The 14,625-nt window shown below is 44.8% G+C and overlaps 1 protein-coding gene across 1 annotated transcript; it reads left to right on the forward strand.

Annotated features, from left to right (window-relative positions):
• Positions 1 to 11,670: 11,670 nt before the first annotated feature.
• Positions 11,671 to 13,745, forward strand: LOC308494887 (PWWP domain-containing DNA repair factor 4-like; the record flags this gene model as incomplete). Its single annotated transcript, XM_081042866.1, has 1 exon — positions 11,671 to 13,745. One exon carries the CDS (start codon positions 11,671 to 11,673, stop codon positions 13,723 to 13,725), a length of 2,055 nt encoding a protein of 684 aa, XP_080898992.1. The 3' UTR covers positions 13,726 to 13,745.
• Between the last annotated feature and the right edge of the window lie 880 nt (positions 13,746 to 14,625).

Here is a 14,625-nt window from a genome sequence, read left to right on the forward strand (position 1 = left end):
TCCCAGCTGAGTGTCAACAGGGCAGAGCAGAGCAGCTCACCAAGCCAATCAGATTCAGATTTGGCCTGTGGGGATGGGCTCAACATAGGAAAGATGGCACCTGCCCGCAGGCTGCTCAAGAAGAGAACCACTCATCAGGATAATGTCGATTGTCCTCCAGTCCTCGCCCCGACGCCACAATTCTCAGTCTGCCCCTGTATGTCTCTGAGGCCCCCTGAGTCACCCTCCCTGCGCTGGATCCCAAGGTGAGTGCCTGTGAGCAAGTGAGTCTGTTTGTACATCGTTTAAGAGGACCTCTGGGTTTCCCACAGCGTTCCGTCCCACCTGAATGGTCAGAACTCCCCCCCTGTTTTTCGCAGCCAGATGTTGTGGTGGTTCCTCTTCCCGGCACCAGTACTCCAGGTTGGGGAGCCTGCTGTGGGGGGCTGGGGTCTCTTGCTCCTCCAGAAGGAACCTCTGACTGAGGTATCCCTCCTGATTCTGAACAGCCACGGGAAGGTTTGAGGCCTGTTCTACAGTCCGCCCCTCTTATCGGTATCGACGTGACTTCTTTATATTTTCAGTTATAGGACTTCTGTTCAGCTAGACTTCAGACGGTTCTCCAGGTGGATTTAGGTTCTATAATTTTGTTGTAATACTAATGTGTTCGCGGAATGACACAGCACAGTGTCTACCTACTCTGCCATCTTAAACCTCTCTCTTTCCCAATTTTTTAATCAGGCTGTTTTGTTGTTGTTGTTGTTGTTGTTGTTGTAGTGGTGGTGGTGGTGGTGGTGGTTGAATAGTAGGAGGTCTTTATATGTCCAGTGTCTTAATGTTTCATCAGGTACATTATTTGAAATGATTTTTCTTCCATTCCATGAGTTGTCTGTTCTCTCTCTTTGTCCTGTCCTAGATGCACAACAGTTTTAAATTTTGATGTAGTCCAATTTGTCAATTTTGTTTCTTACCTCCTGGTACTTTTAATATAAAATTATCTTAACCTTGAGGCTATAAAAGTTTCCCCATATATTTTCTTATAATTGTTTTAAGGTGTTGGCTTGCATTTTTAAGTGTGTGTTTGTGTAGGATGGATTTTTGTGCTTGCTGTCAGGGACAGACCCCCCTGTTTATTCCTTCCGTGAAAAACTAATTGTACCATCGTCTTTCATTGAATGGAGTACACTATTCCCACTGACAGCTCTGCCAAGGTTCTCTTTGTCTCTGATTCAGCTTCTCTAGCATGTTCCTCCAGTTCATTGATCCTACGCCCAAACCACAGCGTACAGTAGAACGAAGTTTCGAAGTCAGATCTGTCTAAGTTTGAATCCTTGGATATTAGCCTACGTTCTGATGCCTGAGGTCCTTCACTGATTCCTCAGAGCCGCCATGAGTGTGTCTGCATAACCTATGAGAGCCCTGAGCATCTTCCCTCATTTCACTCCCCTTCTATCCTTTCCATCCTGAGCTTCCCACAATTTCCTCAAGCACAGCACTGGTGTTTCCTGCCACTGGGCTTTGGAACAAGCTCAGCCAACTTTTCTGTCAAGCCTTGTTTGGCACTGCTTTTTTTTGTTTCCTCCCACTGTGACTTGTGCAGCCTCTCTCCTCCCACTACACTGTAATCCAATCATTCTGTGTGCTAATGGGACTGTAGCATTTTGCCTCACTTTGACCATTCTGGAAACCCAAATGAGTCTAGCAAGCAGATTCAGAATTATCTTTCAAATTGATCATCGTATACCCACAAATAACAATAACAATTCTGTAAGCTTGCTGCCCTTTGGAAGGGCATACAAACACATGATTCATTTAGTTATCTTAATAACCCTCTGGAAGAGGAATTCATGTCATGTCACTTCATAATCTAAGAGACTGGGGATCAAAGAGTACAAAGAGTTACCCACAGTCACAGAGCTGCACAGTAGAGCAAGGATCTGAATTTTCAGGAACATTGTGATTCTTTATGTGTGGCATGAGAGCAGAGGTCTGGATTGGTCAAAAGCTCCCTCCTACCAGGCATTTGGAATACTATTAAGGTGATGTAAGGTAAGTGCTGTGGCAGATAATGGCCATCCAACTAATCTTTCTGTCCTCTATCCTTTCATCCTTACTAAGAGAACCTTGACCCTGTTGCATATAGCGTTGGGCTCATGACCCAGTTCAGCCCCTGGGCTGCCCATGACACATGTTCCAGATGACGCTGGTGTCATTTCTAGGAGGCCTTCATCAATTGAACTGATTGAGCTGGCTTCCTTGTTTGACCTTTCCTCATTGTCCTGCTAGGGATACAGTTGCAATGCTTCTGACCTTGGGGACAAACGTCACATTGAAGGAAGGAGGAGGAAGAAGAGAGAAGAACCTGGTTCCTTGAGCTGCAGTACCAGTGCTGAATGATATATTCTTATCCTGTGGTAAGTGGAAAAAATTAAGCCCGACTCGTCTAAGCCACTATTTGAAACGCATTCATGCAATACATGAGGATAGAGTGGTGCATAATTAAAATTGATTTTTACCCAACTTGCACTACTTTTGGTAGACAGTTACTGTAGCGTTAAAACTCAGGTGACTATAATGACTAAAACCTAGTTCATTATTTTTGCTGCAACATTACCAGGAAGCGAGAGGGTCCTCCCGGTGGGCCTATCCACGTACTTCTACAGAGACCCAGGCTGTTGGGAACTCTGCCACCTTCACAGTGTGGCTTCCGCCCATTGCCCCAGAGGTGGCTTAGTATGATGTTTGCTAGAAGGGGACACGAGCACGGAGGTGCACCATGCGATGGTTCTGATGAGCTGGGCCTGGCAGGCGCACACAACATTTCCACTGACATTCCATTGCTGAGGTCTCAGTCACAGGGTCACACCTAACAGCAAGGGAAGCAGGGCAAGTCACCTAGATGAAGGGCAAGGAAGAACAGGACAACAAAGGTTTAGGTGGAGATTTGCAGTCCCTGCAATCTAGACCTTTCCAAAATTATATGAAACTTGACTCCATTGGGTGGTTTGAAAGAGAAACTGCCCCAAATGTTGTCAGCATGAACTGAAATTCCAGCACAAAATTCAACAAGTTTTCACCCCTTATGACTTGTGAGTCTTTGAGTGAATCTCCTGACTTCCCTGTACCTCAGTGACATTGTTACTACCTTAAGGGCGTAATAATAGTATTTGTCTCATAAAATTTGGATGAAATTGAGTGAAACAAAGCATAATAACTCTTACAGGCGCTCAGTCATATAATGCAAGTGCTCAAAGTTTGTAATAGTATGATTGTATTATTGTTTATAATTAATAATGGTCATATGTTATAATTACGATTCTATCTTGATAATTCCTATGTTAACATGATTACGGCCACTTTTTTTAGCCACTGGTGTACATTTTCCTGAATATCAAACAAGTAATGTGAATTAGTGCCTGCGTTCTATTTCAAAGCTTAAAGGACTAATACTTTGATCATTAGGATCCAATGTAACATTTTATTTAAAAATGTGGATTTCGATGGGGGATGTAACATTCATTTCAAGAAAAGAATTATTTAGAATGTCTCAAACGTCATTCTTCTTCCTTCAGGCATTCTTATTCGATAAAGGCCATATTTCTCCAGAAAATTCAAAGTAGACGACTGCTACTTGGACACAAAGAAAACACTTTCCTTTTGTGTCAGTCTGGTTGACCACGCTCTCTTTCTCTTCTTTCCACTCCCTGCGTCTCCCTCAGGCTTGCAGAACTGCGTGTTCTCCTGTTATCCTCTTTCCCGCTGACAACTGATTGTTGCCATTGCTGCCTCTCTCCCCAGGAGTCCTCACATGATGGTGTTGCTCAAGACTCGGTTTTCCTTGATGCTTTTCTCACTTTATGCCCTTTCCCTTTATGTTCCCTATATGCCTATGGTTTCAATTACCATTTACATCAGAGTTTCTCAAAGCGTGGTGCCTGGGACCGCCTACATTGGAATCATGGGAAGGGGAGAGTTAAAAATCCAGGTTCCTTGGTTCTATCAGAGGCCTACCCAATCGACTCTGTGGGTGGGCACTGGGAATCTGCATTTTCAGTACGTCCTCCAGATTCTGCCCCACTAAAGTTGGAACCACTGCATGTGTCAAGGAGGGCTTGGTGGCAGGTAACAATAGCAGCTCAACGTCTCCATCTGGTGGCTTCCTCACACTGTTGTCTCAGTTCAGCAAATGCAGCCAATGCCTGTTGGGAAACTCTAACTTATCTGAAAAACAAGAAAAATAGAGGAACAAAGGACATTAATGGAGTACCTGTTCCATGAATAACCAAGATTGCATTATAACATCTTTTGACTTTTCTAACGCCATCGGTGAATGTGTCTGTGTTAAACATTTGGGGAAATCAAAGCGATGCCTTTTAATACTCATTCAACGACATGGAAACACAGGTATCATATGACAGCTACCTAGAGAGGATCACACCATGTTTAGATTTCTTGCAGTAGTGCTAAGAGGACTTAATGGATTTTCAAGTCATCCTCGCTGAGGCTAGCTGATAAAGAACGTTCCACTTTCCAAAAATAATTTAATATGCAGCACTCTTAGTTATCTTCCATTCTGCTGTCAAGTCTTTTCTTCCAGTTATAAATGTAATAAACATTGTCTGTAAAATTATTTTTGCAAAATGTAAAATTTATGAAGGAATTGAAATTCATGCTTCATTGCACTATAAAGACACATCTTACAATTTTAAAGTGGGGGATGATACTCACTTTCATCCACTCTTCCTCTCTTCCTCCATTATTTTTAAAAACATTTCACTTGTTTTTATACCAGTTTAATTTGCTGCCAGCTCCATAACATTTTTCCCCCTGTTTTTGATCACATTTATTATTTCTCTCACCTGAGATTTGGAAGCAAAGCTTCAAGATTGCATTCAGTCTGGTCAAACTTTCATACTACCTACATCAAGCAATGTTAACGCTGAGCCAACGGATTCTTTGGCTTCTAATTTCTTCCTTACCACACTCAGCATTTCCCAGGGTCTTGGAAGCAAACCGGTGAATTGGATGAGGGGTGGTTGATGATGACCATTCAATCTGGGTAAGAATCTTCTCTTCAACAAGTGCCTCTGGTACAGGTATACACATCCTAACAAATGAAGTTGGATGCTGAAGTTACGCAGGACACAAAAGGTCGCTCACTCAAAATGGACCCTATACCTGCTCATAAGAACTAACATTAGCAAACTCTTGGAAGAGTAACATTGGATGTGGTGACAATTTCTTAAATATAAATCCCAAAGCAAAAGGAACAAAAGAAAAAGTAAATGAAATAGATAAAAGTAAATGGCCTTCATCAAAGCGACCATCTTTTTGCACAGATAATATAGTCAATAACGTTGCAACAACTCTGTATGGTGCCAGGTGGGTACTAGACTAATCGGGGGCATGACTGCATACATTGTATAATTGTCTAATCACTATGCCGTACACCTGAAACTAACAAAAATAATATTGAATGTCGACTGTAACTGAAAAAAATAAATCAACGTGTTTTTTTTTTTAAAAAAGACCCTATCAAGAGATTAAAGACATCCTACATAATCAAAGGAAACGTTGGCAAATGGTCCATCTAGTAAGAGTCTAACATCTGGAAGACACAGAAGCCCTTACAACTCCAAACTAATGACACAAAAACTAGCCATAAAAATCGGTAAATGATCTGAATGAATATTTCCCAAAGAAGATACGCAAATGGCCGACAATCACATGATTACATGCTCAGCAACACTAGTCATTAGGAGATGCAAAGCAAAAGCACAAAGATAGCTCTAATACCCTCTAGGATGACTAAATCGTACAAAAGGGAAAATCACAATTGGCGTTGGGGATGTGGAGTAATGGAAAGTTGTCTGTATACATTGCTGGTGGGAGTTTTAAATGGTACAGTGGCTGTTGAAAACGGGTGGGTGGTTCCTCAAAATTTTAACATATAATAAACATAGGACACAGTAATTCTACCCCTAGGGTACACCCACCCAAATAAAAACAAGCATTCAAAAAGCCACGAACTTGTATGTTCATAGTAGTAGTATTCAAAACAGACAATGATGGAAGCAACCCAAATGCCCATGGACTGAGGAATGGATACACACAATGCAGTCTACCCATGCTATGGAATATTATGCAGCCATAAGGAGGAATGCTGCGATGTGGGTGAACCTTGAAGGCATTCTTCTAAATGAAAGAAGTCAGGTGCCAGTATGACTTAATTCATATGAAGTGTCCAGAATAAGCCAATACTTAAAGACAAGTAGTTTAGTGGTTGTCAGAGGTTACACACAGCTGGAGTGAGCACGACTGACTTCTTGCTGGGTGTAAGGTTTCCTTCGGGACTTGGGAAAGTGTTTTGTAAGAAGGTAGGGGTGATGGTTTTAGAGAACTGTGAATTTACTTAATGCCACTGAGTGGAATACTGTAAAATGCTTAAATTTAGAATGTGTGAGTTCCGAATCAAAAACAATTTTAACTACAAAAGTAACACTTTCTGGGTCCCTGTAATAAAATATTCAAGTATGAGGAACACTAAGCAACTGATTTTAATGCATTCGTTTAAAAATACGAGGCCCATTATCAGTCACGTGTAAACATGCTTCATGAAATAATTACTCTACTTTTGAAAACAAAAAAAGGATTCGAAAGTGTGGGCTTGTTTTTCATTTGTGCAAATCTATTTAATATCCACCTGAATAGGAAAGAGCTGCTTCCTCAGCCCTCCTGTTACAAATGTCATTTCCATGGAAGGGAACCAAGCAGTCCAGATTCACTCAGACTGAATACGGAGAGAAGACCTCACTGGTCCCCCAACACGTTCTCAGGGACCAGCACCTAGAAGTTCCAGGAATGACCTTTGGGCACGGCTGAGGTTCAGTGTTATGTCATTATGTTTACTCAACCCTCTGAATGCAGAAACACTCTTCACTGATTTGCCAAAAATGGAGACTAGGGAACAGAGATGTTAGGGCACAATGTGAACGTCACACAGCTGAGGAGAAGCAGAGGTGAGACTCAAACCCACATCTGTCTTTCAGAAAGCCTCTGTGATTTGAAAACATTGACCGTGAATGCACCGCACTATTTGCCCTCCTCCCAAACTGGATAGGCTACACGGCGGGTCTTGATGGCCGTCTCCCTTTCCTCCACACTAAGAACTTGTTGAAAGCCTACATACACAGTTATGTCCCATTGCAGCTTGCCCTTGTCTTATGGGTGGCATTTGGAATGGGATGGCTTTGCCTTGCTCTAGAGTCTGGGGTCCAGAATTGTGCTGGGGGTGTCTGGAGCCATCAGCCCCTGAGAGCTGATTTGGGGCATCAGGTGCCGGATCGGCATCCAGTGACCTCACGTTGGTGGCTTGGATCGCCCATGATGGGAGTGTTTACATCATGGAAACAGGAAAAGCCTGGAAATGGGACCTGCACTCTTCCCTCCAGAGGGCCTGTTTGCAGCACATCTCTGCCAAGGACTCAGCACAGAAGGGTCACCTGGAGCTCATTAAAGGAGGAAGAGCTGTATCACAGGGCAGCGGTGCCCCCTACTGTGAATGACAATGAGAGAGGCAGTGTGTGCCCTGTGCCCTGATGATAGCAGCCCTTTCTCTGAGCACATTGCTCACTGGCGGTGTGGATACAGACGTGCACACTGAGCCCTGATTCCAAACAGGAGAAGCTCGTCTCTACCCTCCTATCGTCTCAGGTCAAGGGCACTGGGGGAGTTGTGTCTCTTCTCAGAAACTATGGTGTCCTGACAACCTTGTCAATACACAATTGTCTAAAGGGAGACCCAGGGCCCTTTGATCCTGCCACAACCTGAGTTTCTGGTTGTCCTTCGTCTAACATCCAAGTGCTTCATCCTCTCATCTTTTCTCCCCTGCAGGTCGTTTTATATTGACTGAGATTCCTTGGATCCCACCTGCAGAATCGTACCTGTCCTCATATGTCCTGGCCAGTAAAACAGAGTTCCTCAACAGGACCTGGATGATGAGTGTGTGTGTGTGTGTGTGTGTGTGTGTGTGTGTGTCTCAAGGGGGGACAGAAGTTGTTTCCTTTTACTTTATTTCCTCTTATACACATTTGTGAACACTTGCCTGCCCCCCATATTTATTTATGTATTCATTCTTTCGTTCATTCATTGGATATCTTGAGGTGAAATTGATAGAGAGTGAGATAGAGGATGCACTTCCTGGTTTCCATGGAAAGCTGACATCAGGGAGAACCTTTTGATGACATTCTGGTTTCCATGACGACTGGGGGAGCCATTTTCAACTGTCAGCAGAAACATTTAACAAGGATATTTACAGACTGGAGAGATGGAGTAACTGGAGAAACATCGAGACTAGTCAGTGTCTGCTGTCAATGTGAGTTGTGCGTGTGTGTGTGTGTGTGTGTGTGTGTGTGTGAACGTGTGTGTGCTGTGTGATCTTTAGCTGGACATTAAGAGGTCTAATCCCTCCTGCTTTCTAAGAGAGAATGGCAGCCTCTCTTGTTGTGGGCTAAGGTGATTGAATAACCTGGCATACCCCAGCCCCGTTTCAGTGTCCTAGGTGACACCTGTTGCGTGAGGACATTGTCATTTGAGTTCTTGAAAGCTGAGATCCCCAAGTATTTCTCATTGTACACCTCTCCTTACAGTGATTGTCACATGAATCCTTAAAGATGTAAGCTCACTCACTTACACCTGCTTATAGTAAAGAGTTACTATGTGTACAATATGAGAGAGAACATTTGAAGGCAACAAAAGAGATGAATGGGTAAGGCTGGAAGATCTAAAGTAGCTTTGTGTAACTCTGGGGATGATATTGTGCTCTCCCTGAGTCACTGACGCACACAAATTAAGAGCGTGTTCTCTACAAGTCCACTTTCCAGTTATCACAGTTAGGTAAATGGAATTTGAATCAGTAAATGGCTCCCTCTTTAGTATATAAGCATAAATACAAGTTTGCTCTCAGAGGTTCTGGGGCTTTTGGTTGTGTGTTTGGAAGTGAATGCCGCTGATGTTACAGTTTGTGTATGTTTATTGTGTTTCTAAAGAAAAGCATAGACTTTATAGGACATACCACCACATTCTTTATCAGGGACGTGTCTGTAGAAGAAGTAGCTTCTAGGTAAAGGATAACCTTCTGACTATGAGGGACAGCCAGAGGGGTCTCCGAAGGATGACCTGGACGTGAAACAACTGGCTGTACCTTCCTCTGCGTTCTGCTCCTCTCAGGACCACCCCAATAATGGCCCTTCACACAACAGGGACAGGGACATGTGATTTCAGTAGGGAGCAGCAGTGGCATATGGGTGAACTCTCTCCCGAGAGATCGGGGTCCCAGGTCAAGCGCGGGGTGGCCCCTCTCAGATCCTGGCACTCTGGCAGGAGCTCATCACTTTCCTCAGTATCACGAGGAGAGGTCTCGGAAACCACATGGAGCTGGGCAGCCCCCTTTTCTTAGATGTCTGAGCCCAAGCTCTGAGGTCCGCTCCTCCCAGCTCATGGGTCCTCAAGAGACCACACAATCTTCCCTTGCTTTTTGCAGAATGACAAGTGCCCACTCGTCCTACCGTGGCACTCTTCTTAGTGTCTCATTGCTCCCTCTTTGCCTTTTCTGGATTCCAAATCATTCCATCAAGCTCTCTCTAATTAAAATAATGAGAAGAGCCTGCCTAAGAATCAGGTTTGTTTTCCTCTCTTTGCTTTAAGGTCTTGTCTTTTGCTTTGGTTTCTAGAAGTTTTACTAAGAGGAGCCTGGGCCTGTCTCTGTGTGTGTATGTTTGCGTGTGTGTGTGTTTGTATATTTATGTGTATGTGTGTATGTGAGAATTAGGGTCATGGTTGGGCATATCAAATATGCCAGAAGACAATTTTCCTTATGTTGGAAATTTTTTGACTATTTCTCATTTTCATAATCTACAACCTCTTCCCCACCCTCTGCTCAGACTGCTGTAATTGAATATGTCTCATGTGGTGAGGTACATACATTTTAATAATGAATGTGTTTCCTTGTTCAAGCAAAACACATCCCAAAGATATGTGCAGGTAAACTGATACGCATATGAATGCATCGGAAACGTGTGGGAAGCCCCATTCCCCATCATATTGAGAGCATGTGTCTATAATGTGTCCTCTCGTGCATATTTCTCTGCACATGATACACGTTCTCTGCAGGCACATTTAATGTAACTTTAGAAGCACAAAACAACACCCTAACGTCACAGAACATTACAGGCCCCATGTAGTCACACACACACACACACACACACACATACACACACACACACGGCTAATGTGAAGTAATCCATGTGTCTAAGACAGGCCAGGGCTACCGTGAAAGCAGCAGTTTACACGGTTGTGAAATAGGAGGGACCAGCATAAACTAAGTAACTTAAGCTGCAAATATTCAGAAATACAAGTGAAGGAAAGAAAGAAGCATGGCATCTACTCTGCATTACACGTGAGACTTAACATTTCTGCTTACGAATGGCATGCATTCCAGAGTTGAGCAAGGGAAAATGATGAATCAATCCCCATTTCATTGGCTGAATTCCCTAACCCTTTTGCATTGTCTAGATTTCCATTAGAAGCGCTTAGGGACTGGTGGTCAATATTTGATCCCTGGAAGTACAGTGCACTTCAGAAACACAGAGAAGGGTAAAGGGACTGCCAGACAGACAAGCAGGTGGAGTATATGGGTCCACGGGTCCTGCTCCCAAAACCACACCTACCAAGATCCACCTAGAGTTCGGTAAGACTTCCTCATCTCACCAGACACTGCTCTGCCATCATTTATTCATGTTGACGTTGGGGTGTGATTCAGTTGGCTCCTCGCTCTGCGGCTACTACTTTACACTGATTTGGTGCTACAGGTGTGGGTGGGGGAATCCCTTAAACCACCATAGAGAAATGAAGAGGCGCCCGTCCCAGACAATGGAGCATGCGTGCAGCAGTACTCATGAAGGAGCATACCAGTGACCATCATGACGATCTCCATGAACATCTGGATTCTAAGCGCCTGCTCTTGCACACGACATTGGGGTGACACCCAGGGTCTGTAGGTGGGACATCATCTCTGGTTTCTTGTGCGGGGGCACAGGGCCGCACTAGCACCCAAGAAGAGAAACCCAGAAGAAATCTCTTATGATGAGCCCTGAGGAGAAAAGAAGGCCCAGGACGTCCAATAACAAAAATGAGATCCCAGACACGAACCCACCTCCCCACACATTTGCTCTTTAATATGCAGTAGTAACAGATAGGGCAAGAAGTTGGTCTCAGAGGGCTATAAATCTCCTCTGGTAGCTTCCATGTTCTCTTCCCAAATACTTGCCTCTTATCTTGCCTACCCTGTCCAGACACACACCTGCAGTCTGATACACACTCTTTATATTTCTGTGTTTTATCTCTTATTAGTTCCATTGACCAACGTTGTTCTACTTCCAGGAAAGGAATTCTTGCTGATATGTTTCCACTTTTCCTTTTTGTGTTTCAGTATTCTGCCATACAGTCTGTCAAAAACGAGTTCCAGCACCCCTGGGAGATTCAGGTGCAGAAGGACAGGCCACACAAGCTGTGAACACTTTCTGGTCCCAGGCAAAAACATGTGGTGAAGAACATTGAGTTAGGGAGTCCTGCTGTAGCTGGGCCACACCCCTCGACCTTTGTGAATGACCTCTCAACCCAAGACAAATCATCATGGACTCTGAGTATGTCCTATGCAATTGGAAAGGCCGTTTTTGGCCAGCAAAGGTTTTATCCCGATCCAGAACCTCACCAAAAACTAAGAGGAAACAGGCATGTTCTCTACAAGTGGAAATACTCTCAGTATGTAAAAAAATTCAAGTGAAAAACCGAGATGTGAAGATCCTAAACGAGTCTCAGATTGAATCCACTGCCTCCTCACTAATGGCCCTGTCGAAGGCCAGTTTCTCACCTGGCGAAGAAGTGGCCTACAGAAGCGCTATTACAATGGCACTGGAGATTCTGAAGGAAAGAGCAAAGTTGGGTCAGGCAGGAGCCTCAGATGACCTAGAGGCCACTACGCAGTCTCAAACGGGACCGCAAAAACGATCTCGTAGAAAGTATCAGCAGCCCAAAGGGAACTCACCAAGACGTGTTAGGAAAAGAGAAAACCCCAAATCACTGTTGCTCCCTTCAGGGGGTGAGGACACCCCGGATGGAGACAAAGAACAGGTGCATACCTCCATCGCTCCTGTTCCTAAGGGATCGCAAGCAAAGTCCTCACAGAGCTCCAGCGTTGGCCCAAACTTCCCATCGCTTTCAGAAGACGACCGTAAGAAAGAGGGCAGGGGAAAGAGGGTCACCTCAGGAGTCCCGTGCCAGCGTTGCCCAGGCAAGGAGGAGAGTGCAGGTGCTAAGGGTGGAGGCGTCCTTCCATCTCGGCCACCTGGATTCATCGCCTCTGTGCCCAAGGCTCTGAAGGCAGAGGCGTCTGGCACCCGCCCAAAGATCCTGGCTGTCTCCTCTGAGTGCTCTACTTTGTCTGGGAATGGGAAGGACCCTGCACAGGGAACCTGGAAGCCAGAATCAGAAGGTACGGCAGCATCTTCCAGTGACCCTAAGCTGCGGCTGCCTGATTCACTCCATTCGGCAAGCAGAAAAAGGAAGCTGAAGGTACCAGATCGTGAGAAAAGACAGAAGGAACCTCAACCTTTAGTTGGCTCCAAGGCTATTCACCCCACCACCGCTATTGAGAAGAAAGGCACCAAGGAAGCGGCACGAGCGACACGCAGGGCTTTCCCACAGGAGCCGTGTCCCATTACAAGAGGAGCGATGGTCTGGTTTAAGTTTCAAAGTCACCCATATTGGCCAGCAATGGTAAAGAGTGTCAACCACACAGAGCAGACGGCGAGGGTGATTTTGATTGAGGAAAACATGCACCGTGAAAAGCGCGGCATTCAAGTGCCTCTTCGGAGACTGAAGCACCTGGATTGTAAAGAGAAAGAAAAACTAATCAAGAGAGCCGGGAGAGTGTACGAGCAAAGTTTGAACTGGTGCTTCTCCCTGATATCCCACTACAGAGAAGGGCTCCGTCGTGGGTCCTTCAGGGGCTCTTTCCTGGACTATTACGCTGCTGACATCAGTTACCCAATGAGGAAAGACATCCAAGAAGGAGATCTGTATCTTGATTTCCCAAAGGTGAATTATGCCAACCTGGAAGATTCTGAGGAGGAGAGCTCCCCGGATGGGAAGCCCTGCAGGAAACTTCTCCCTGACCGGATGAAGGCTGCTTGGGACCGAGACAACCGGAAGCTAGTGGACTTCATCGTGAAAACAAAGGGGGCTGACCACCATCTCCTGGACATCGTCAAAGGCAGGAAAGAGTCCAGGTGGCTGGCGTCCTTCCTGAAGTCAGAGAGGTATGTGATCTGTGTCGAAACATACCTGGAGGATGAAGATCAGTTGGATGTCGTGGTAAAACATTTACAAGAAATCTACAAACAAATAGACAAGAACAAGCTGGCTCTGACAAGAGATGACAAAGTGAGTTTTGTTCTGGAAGTCCTTCTGCCAGAAGCCATCATTTGTTCGATTGCTGCACTTGATGGAGTAGGTTACAAGGAGGCAGAAGAAAAGTACCTGCGAGGGCCACCTGTGCATTCCCGGGAAAAAGAACTATTTGAGAGAAACATCTTAAAGACTGTGAGAAAGAGAGGGAGAGCAAGGCTAAATGACTCTCTCCCTGCACCACCCCTTCGCAGGGAGACCTCTCATTTGCATCATTACTAAGCACCCCTGTGTGCATAATACGTGGCACCCCCTCCATTCTCTATGATGCCTAAAGACCGTCTGGAAATTCGAGAACGTCAAATTTGGGAACCTGCTGAATCCATCTTTGGGATCCATCTCCGGCATTTGTGGGTGTCACGGTCACCATCATTTCTCGTTCCCAAACTCTTCACAAACTAATCTGTTGAAATATTGCAAACACGTGTACTTATCTCTACTTGCTCAGATGTGTAACTGTCACAGATATTATATCTTCACAACATTGCTTTGGACTGTGTGTACTTCCTATTTTAATATAGGGTGTGGCACACTTCCATTACATGAAAGAGCCCTGGTAACAGATATTAAGCAACAATTAACTTTAAAATCTGAGAAGTGTTTCCCAGAAACATCACAAGGGTTGCTCATTCATTCAGTGATGCATCTGGATAAATGCTCAGATTCCCTGCCAAGAAAATTCCTGAGTTTTCCCTGCTATGCTTATTAGTTTAGACAAACCAGACTTGAGAGGTGAAACCAATGACAGAGATGTTTTCTTTGCGGTATCACTACCGTTAAATGTTTCTTGAAAAAGCAAATCCAAACCAAGTGAATGGATCGTCCACATGGAGCCCACATATGGGTGAATGAAATCTCAGCCTGCAGTACACACTCTGTCAGCCTGTGCAACGCTATAAAAAGTCCGTTTCGGTGAGATTCCATTTATGGCAGTAGCTCTTCTTCAATGGCCAAATGGTTTCCTAAAACAGACCAGCATCTGGCTGTCTTCCTCACCGACAGTCACTGGATCCCCTACGTATGGCCGTCTGTCCCCACGTGGAAGACAACCAGAGTTACCGTGTACACAGTCTAGCTACTGTAGACCTGGGAGTGCAGGCCGACTGAGAGGAGCCCATCTTA

Source organism: Rhinolophus hipposideros (genome assembly GCF_964194185.1).
Source record: "Rhinolophus hipposideros genome assembly, chromosome: X".
NCBI lineage: Eukaryota > Metazoa > Chordata > Mammalia > Chiroptera > Rhinolophidae > Rhinolophus > Rhinolophus hipposideros.